This window comes from Moschus berezovskii, chromosome 9 (genome assembly GCF_049115385.1).
Source record: "Moschus berezovskii isolate FMDL1 chromosome 9, NW_MosBer_1.0, whole genome shotgun sequence".
Classification (NCBI taxonomy): domain Eukaryota; kingdom Metazoa; phylum Chordata; class Mammalia; order Artiodactyla; family Moschidae; genus Moschus; species Moschus berezovskii.
The window spans coordinates 43,965,468-43,973,918 of record NC_142468.1 but is presented as its reverse complement, the minus strand read 5'-3'; the positions used below and the strand labels follow the sequence as shown (position 1 = coordinate 43,973,918).

Here is an 8,451-nt window from a genome sequence, read left to right as displayed (position 1 = left end):
GAATCACAGCACGCCAGGACTCCCTGTCCATCACCAAGTCCCGGAGTTCACTCAAGCTCATGTCCATCGAGTCGGTGATGCCATACAGCCATCTCATTCTCTGTCGTCCCCTTCTCCTCCCGTCCCCAATCCTTCCCAGCACCAGAGTCTTTTCCAGTGAGTCTACTCGTCGCATGAGGTGGCCAAAGTATTGGAGTTTCAGCTTTAGCATCAGTCCTTCCAATGAATACCCAGGATCAATGTCCTTTAGAATGGACTGGTTGGATCTCCTTGCAGTCCAAGGGACTCTCAAGAGTCTTTTCCAGCACCACAGTTCAAAAGCATCAATTCTTCGGCGTTCAGCTTTCTTCACAGTCCAACTCTCACATCCATACATGACCACGGGAAAAACCATAGCCTTGACTAGATGGAGCTTGGTTGGCAAAGTAATGTCTCTGCTTTTTAATATACTATCTAGGCTGGTCATAACTTTCCTTCCAAGGAGCAAGCGTCTTTTAATTTCATGGCTGCAGTCAGCATCTGCAGTGATTTTGGAGCCTCCAAAAATAAAGTCTGACACTGTTTCCACTGTTTCCCCATCTATTTCCCATGAAGTGATGGGACCAGATGCCATGATCTTTGTTTTCTGAATGTTGAGCTTCAAGCCAACCTTTTCACTCTCCTCTTTCACTTTCATCAAGAGGCATTTTAGTTCCTCTTCACTTTCTGCCATAAGGGTGGTGTCATCTGCATATCTGAGGTTATTGATATTTCTCCCAGCAATCTTGATTCCAGCTTGTGCTTCTTCCAGCCCAGCGTTCCTCATGATGTACTCTGCATTTAAGTTAAATAAGCAAGGTGACAATATACAACCTTGACGTACACCTTTTCCTACTTGGAACCAGTCTGTTGTTCCATGTCCAGTTCTAACTGTTGCTTCCTGACCTGCATACAGGTTTCTCAAGAGGCAGGTCAGGTGGTCTGGGATTCCCATCTCTTTCAGAATGTTCCACAGTTTATTGTGATCGACACAGTCAAAGGCTTTGGCATAGTCAATGAAGCAGAAATAGATGTTTTTCTGGAACTCTCTTGCTTTCTCCATGATCCAGCGGATGTTGGCAATTTGATCTCAGTATATGGGGTCACACAGAGTCGGACACGACTGAAGTGACTTAGCAGCAGCAGCAGCAGCAGCAGGGTTAGGGAAGTGAAAAATTACCAAAAGCAGGAGAGGGGTTTGGTCCATGGAAAGCCCACCTGGGTTTGCTAACTGGTGCTTATGGAAGTGAGGCCCCTACCCTTCCACAGAGGTTGGGAGATAGGGACCCTATCTTCAAGTGTTGGCTGGAATAAGTAGTAAATACTTTGGCAGCCTTGGGTTTTCTCAGGCAGGCACTTTAAGGGGATATCCGAGGTGTGTGGCCTTGAACTCTTAGAAACTCTGCTGCTATTTTGTTCAGGGTTGTGGCCCAGTTAAGAATAGGACTTGGAGGAGCCTAATGGCAAGCCACTCCAGTACTCTTGCCTAGAAAATCCCACGGATGGAGGAGCCTGGTAGGCTGCAGTCTGTGGGGTCACTAAGGGTCGGACACGACTGAGCGACTTCACTTTCACTTTCACACATTGGAGAAGGAAATGGCAACCCACTCCAGTGTTCTTGCCTGGAGAATCCCGGGGACGGGGGACCCTGGTGGGCTTCTGTCTATGGGGTCACGCAGAGTCGGACACGACTGAAGTGACGCAGCAGCAGCAGCAGCAGCAGCTGAAAGAGATGGGAATCCCAGACCACCTGACCTGCCTCTTGAGAAACCTGTATGCAGGTCAGGAAGCAACTGTTAGAACTGGACATGGAACAACAGACTGGTTCCAAATAGGAAAAGGTGTACGTCAAGGTTGTATATTGTCACCTTGCTTATTTAACTTATATGCAGAGTACATCATGAGGAACGCTGGGCTGGAAGAAGCACAAGCTGGAATCAAGATTGCTGGGAGAAACATCAATAACCTCAGATATGCAGATGACACTACCCTTATGGCAGAAAGTGAAGAGGAACTCAAAAGCCTCTTGATGAAAGTGAAAGAGGAGAGTGAAAAGGTTGGCTTGAAGCTCAACATTCAGAAAACAAAGATCATGGCATCTGGTCCCATCACTTCATGGGAAATAGATGGAAAAACAGTGGAAACAGTGTCAGACTTTATTTTTTTGGGCTCCAAAATCACTGCAGATGCTGATTGCAGCCATGAAATTAAAAGACGCTTGCTCCTTGGAAGGAAAGTTATGACCAACCTTGATAGTATATTAAAAAGCAGAGACATTATTTTGCCAACCAAGGTCCGTCTAGTCAAGGCTATGGTTTTTCCCGTGGTCATGTATGGATGTGAGAGTTGGACTGTGAAGAAAGCTGATCGCCAAAGAATCGATGCTTTTGAACTGTGGTGTTGGAGAAGACTCTTGAGAGTCCCTTATACTGCAAGGAGATCCAACCATTTACATGGGTATCAGTGTATTAAAAAAATATCCATTTGTGCTTTCAAATCAAGAAGGTGACTTATACAGACAATTCAACACACACAATTTTTGATCCTTTTAAACGAGAAAAATTAGTCTTTAAAATTGATTACTGGTCACAGGATGGGTTGCTTAATTTTGTTTACACAAATGCAAACCCAGGTATTGAGGATATTGTGGTGGTGCCTCTGTTCATCCCAACAGAGCTGTGGTTCCTGACTTGAATCTCAGAGGTTTGGGGAAGTGAGAGACTGAGGAGGCCATCTGAGTTTCCTGGAAAGTCTAAGATGTGGGTCAAAGGTAGTCAGGCCCCAGCAGGTTTTGGTTCCTGGAACTCTAATGGCCGTGGTGTAAGTGCTGACCTCTTGCCTGAAAAAAGGTCCCATGTGATGTGGAATGACAGGACTGCTTTATCATAATCACTACTTACAACATGAGTCACTTTAACAAGATTCCAAGTAACAAAACTGCACAGTTACATTGTCAAAAGCTTGGCTATCTCCGATCACCTGGGTTAAAATTTTCACAAGGAGATCAGTAAAGCAAAGGCAGAGATACCTAGTATTTTGCAAAAATTCCCAAATGCTGACCCACAAGCCACCATCGTTCTACATTATTGGCAAATTCACATAGATGCAGTGGCATATGGAGTTTTCCTTAGGTCATTCCCAAGTACCTGGGCTGTATAGCCCTACAACAATAATCAGCTGACTAAAACTGTGCCGTGGCTGTCCCCAAGTTTTCCACATTCATTTGTGACCTCTCTCCTCATCCACATTACCAAAACAAATCCTGAAGACACTTGAGTTTGCAACCCTTGCTCTAGCTGAAGAGTTTGCTGAACACCTTTTTATGTATAGAACTCTGATACTCTAGACTTAAGCCTCTTCTGAGACTATAGTTGGCTTTATCACATGGTGAATAATGCTGTGGACAGTGGCCAGGATGCTCTTGGGGAATAGGGTTGGCCTTAGAGTAGATCTGGACTTCCATTGGGTTGTTCACTGGGGACCTACCCCCTCACCTCCCACCTCCTTATCCTTCTTTACTTAAAATACCATTAGCATTATAAGTGGGAGACCTGTGAAAAATGACCAATTAGGCTGTCAGGTTCAGGGTTTGCATTTATTTTTCAGTCTTGTATTTCTTTTTTTTTAATAATTTTTTTAAAATTAGAGGATAATGACTTTACAATATTGTGATGGTTTCTGCTATACATCAACATGAAACAGCCATAAGTATACATATGTCCCCTCTCTCTTGAACCCCTTCCCATCTGCTACCCCATCCCACCCCTCTGGGTTGTCACAGAGCACCAACTTTGGCTTCCCTATGTCATATAGCAAACTGCCACTGACTGTCTCTTTTACTTATGGTAATGTATCTGTTTCAATGCTATTTTCTCAAATCATCCCATCCTCTCCTTCCCATATTATATCCAGAACTCTGTTCTTTATGTCTTTGTCCCCTTTGCTGCCCTTCAAGTAGGATCGTCAGTATACCATCTTTCTCGATTCCATATATACGCGTTAATATACGATATTTGTCTTCCTTTTTCTGTCTTACTTCACTCTGTATAATAGGCTCTGGGTTCATCCATCTCATTAGAATTGACTCAAATGTATTCTTTATAGCTGAGTAATATTCCATTTTGTATATGTACCACAACTTCCTTATCCATGCATCTGTTGATGGACATCTAGGTTGCTTCCATGTTCTAGCTATTGTAAATAGCACTGCAGTGAACACTGGGGTACATGTGTCTTTTTCAATCATGGTTTCCTCAGGGTGTATGCCCAGTAGTGGGATTGCTGGGCCATATGGTAGTTTTATCCCTTTTTTTAAAGGAATCTCCATATTGTTCTCCATAGTGGCTGTATCAATTTATATCAATTTATCAGTGCAAGAGGGTTCCCTTTTCTCCACATTCTCTCCAGCATTTGTTGTTTGTAGACATTTTGATGATGGCCATTCTGACCAGTGTGAGATGATACCTCATTGTAGTTTTGATTTGCATTTCTCTAATAATGAGAAGACTCTTGAGAGTCCCTTATACTGCAAGGAGATCCAACCAGTCCATTCTAAGGGAGATCAATCCTGGGTGTTCATTGGAAGGACTGATGCTAAAGCTGAAACTCCAATACTTTGGCCACCTCATGCGACGAGTAGACTCACTGGAAAAGACTCTGATGCTGGGAAAGGTTGGGGGTGGGAGGAGAAGGGGACGACCGAGAATGAGATGGCTGGATGGCATCACCGACTCTGTGGACATGAGTTTGAGTGAACTCTGGGAGTTGGTGATAGACAGGGAGGCCTGGCATGCTGCGATTCATGGGGTCGCGGAGAGTCGGACATTACTGAGCAACTGAACTGAACTGAACTGAACTGAATGAGTGATGTTGAACATCTTTTCATGCGTCGATAAGCCATCTGTATGTCTCCTTTGGAGAAATGTCTGTTTAGGTCTTCTGCCCACTTTTTGATTGGATTGTTTGTTTTTCTGGTATTGAGCTGCATGAGCTGCTTGTATATTTTGGAAATTAATCCTTTGTCAGTTGTTTCATTTGCTATTATTTTCTCTCATTTTGAGGGTTGTCTTTTCACTTTATCGTTTCCTTTGCAGTGCAAAAGCTTTAAAGGTTAATTAGATCCCATTTGTTTAATTTTTCTTTTTATTTCCATTACTCTAGGAGGTGGGTCATAGAGGATCTTGCTGTGATTTATGTCGGAGAGTGTTCTGCCTATGTTTCCCTCTAAGAGTTTCATAGTTTCTGATCTTACAATTAGGTTTTTAATCCATTTTGAGTTTATTTTTGTGTATGGTGTTAGAAGGTGTTCTAATTTCATTCTTTTACATGCAACTGACCAGTCTTCCCAGCATCCCTTGTTGAAGGGTCTGCATTTAGAATCAAGTCAGGAAAAAGTGCCATTTCATATCTTGGCATTCATTTATTTTATTGCATATTAAAAAAATAACATCCTCCCTCTAATAAGCTTAGTTTGCAAACAGGTGCAAATTGAAAAATAATTATATCTAAATCTTTTCACTTACAAAGGTTCAGGTGCAATTTTTAAAATTACATAAAATTACATTATGTATTATAAAAATTACATAAAATTACATTCCCCTTACTGCTATACATAAAATAAATGCACCATACAATCTTCAATCAAATTAAAGTTGGATTATATCAACAGTTGGCTGTACTAGTTTCATTCAGTTTCTTTTTGGAAATACATTGAGTTATCATGCTGGTAATATTCAGAGTTTCAGAATTTTATCACTAATGGCATTATAAATGTCCTCAGTCATAGGCACATACATTTCTGCTTTGTCATCCAAGAAATACAAGGCATCTTTGATAACTGCAGGGTTGAAGCCCTCTTCCACGAGGGTCACTTTTCGGTGTTTAAAAGTTCCAGTGATCTCAATGGTGTCCTGAAAAACATCAATCATTTGAGAGCTGTGAGATGGGTTCTGTATGATACCAGTATAGCCTGTCTTCAGAACCTCCACTAGGGGGCCCTCTTTGGAGGTATTTTTCCTTCCCTTAAAGCTTAAAGATCTGCAAGGAGATCCAACCAGTCCATTCTAAAGGAGATCAGTCCTGGGTGTTCATTGGAAGGACTGATGCTAAAGCTGAAACTCCAATACTTTGGCCATCTCATGTGACGAGTTGACTCACTGGAAAAGACTTTGATGCTGGGAGGGATTGGGGGCGGGAGGAGAAGGGGACGACTGAGAATGAGATGGTTGAATGGCATCACCAACTCTGTGGACATGAGTTTGAGTGAACTCCGGGAGTTGGTGATGGACAGGGAGGCCTGGCGTGCTGTGATTCATGGGGTCGCAAAGAGTCGGACAGACTGAGTGACTGAACTGAACTGAAAGCTTAAAGATCCCTTGTGGGGAGGAAGGGGCTGTGACAGCAGAATATGAAGCAGAAGCATCTCTTGCTTGGCAAGCTTCAGGCACTGCTGGAAAACTCTGATTAATGGTGAGGCAGGGAAAGCAAACATCTACACACAGACAGATCTGCTTGTTCCCACTGTTTCTTGTTTCTGCTTCACTAAATAGGTGTTGATTTGAGGATATTTCAACTTTGATGTCTCTCAACGTCTCATTGTAAAGCAAATGTCAGGGCTTTATGAATATCAACAGAGATAATTGTATAACCCTAGCAATATCTGGTAATCTAACACTGCTTTTCTTAAATCCTCAGCTACAGAATCACAGCGCTCAAGGTCCAAAAGTGAGCTAAACTAAGGGGTTAATGTTTGAGAAAGAAAACAGTCCCTCTGTCAGTGATAGCTTAGCTTTGGAGTTCTGACTGGCTAATGATGCCCAATTAAATTTTAGGCCATAGACAGGTGCAGGACTTCAGTGAGTTTTTTTTTTTTTTTAAACCATTCTTTAAAACTGGATACAATAAGATGGTCAGAGCATTTCTATTTTATGTGTCTGTTATACCGCAACAAACAGACGTTGTGAGTTATTTGCTAACATTCTTGCTGAATGAACTGTCTGTCGTTTTAAGGAGAAAGGGATTAGGATTCGGTTTCAGCTAGTTTTATCTTCTGGTATTTCTGCTTCCTCATTGAGCTTCCTGAAAAGGGTAGTGAAAATTTGGCTGGCAAGGTTGCCATGGTAGAGAAGAGTTGTTTCCTAAGAGGCAGGGGTCTCCAAGAGAAAGGATAACTGAACTTGATAACAACGGGGTCTCACCTGTATTCTTAGAAAGCGGGGCCTTGCATAACCAGGCAGGTAATCAACCACGTGCTTAAAGAGTTTCCGTCCATCAAATTCATGGTCTGCCTTCACCTTGATTGAGGCCATGCCAATTCGACCCTCATGACCTAGAGTTAAAGTGAATAAAAATTAGATGTGTTATAGATAGTTTATTTTATGACGCTTTGCTAGGTCAGAGGATAGTGAACTGAGACATTATGGCATGGGTTTCCTTTGGATAGCTGGAATTTGTATTTCAAAATATATTTTGAAGTTAAATTCTGAAGTGAATTAATGATAACAAAACAACAAGCTATACATTGATTGAATCTTTATTACACGCCAGGCCCTTTACGAAATGTGTTTTTGTATCTTTATTTTTTGACATGTACACACTGCTATCTTTATTTATTATTTTTGGCTGTGTTGGGTTTTCATTGCTGCACATGGACTTTCTCTAGTTGCGGTGCATGGGCTTCTCATTGCAATGGCTCCTCTTGCTGTGGAGCACAGGCTTTAGGCATGTGGGCTTTAGTAGTTGTGGTGCGAGGGCTCAGTTGTTGTGGCCCAGGGGCTTAGCTACTCCACAGCCTGTGGAATCTTCCCGGACCAGGGATTGAACCCATGTCCCCTGCTTTGGCAGGCAGATTCTTACCCACTGCACCACCAGGGAAGTCCATGAAATGTGTCTTATGTACTTCTCATTTAACCTCATGACAACCTTATGAAGGGGTACAAATGTTCTCTCCATTTTACAGGTGAAGAAACTGAGGCTTAGTGACATTAAAAGACTTGTTCAATGGATGAACCTAGAGCCTATTATACAGAGTGAAGTAAGACAGAAAGATCAATATCGTATTCTAATGCATATATATGGAATCTAGAAAAAAAAGTACTGAAGAGTTTATTTACAGGGCAGCAGTGGAGAACCAGACTTAGAGAACAGACTTATGGACATGGGGAGAAGGGAGGAGAGGGTGAGATGTATGGAAAGAGTAGCATGGAAACTTACGTTACCACATGTGAAATAGACAGCCAACGGGAATTTGCTGAATGGCTCAGGACACTCAAACAGGGGCTCTGTATCAACCTAGAGGAGTGGGATGGGGAGGGAGATGGGAGGGAGGTTCACAAGGGAGGGGATATATGTATACCTATGGCTGATTCATGTTGAGGTTTGACAGCCTAGATGTAAACTACCGTATGGACAACAGGTTGAACTAGTGGCTAAAGG

The 8,451-nt window shown here is 42.4% G+C and overlaps 1 protein-coding gene across 1 annotated transcript in view; it reads right to left on the bottom strand.

Annotated features, from left to right (window-relative positions):
* Positions 1 to 5,098: 5,098 nt before the first annotated feature.
* The window catches only part of SLC27A2 (solute carrier family 27 member 2), a 54,951-nt gene continuing 51,598 nt past the window's right edge, over positions 5,099 to 8,451 (bottom strand). Inside the window, exons 9-10 of the mRNA XM_055436079.2 lie at positions 7,215 to 7,345; positions 5,099 to 5,927 (exon numbers count right to left, since the gene is read on the bottom strand). Coding sequence (XP_055292054.2) covers positions 5,751 to 5,927; positions 7,215 to 7,345 — 308 coding nt within the window. The 3' untranslated portion in view covers positions 5,099 to 5,750. The remainder of the gene's footprint in view (positions 5,928 to 7,214; positions 7,346 to 8,451) is intronic.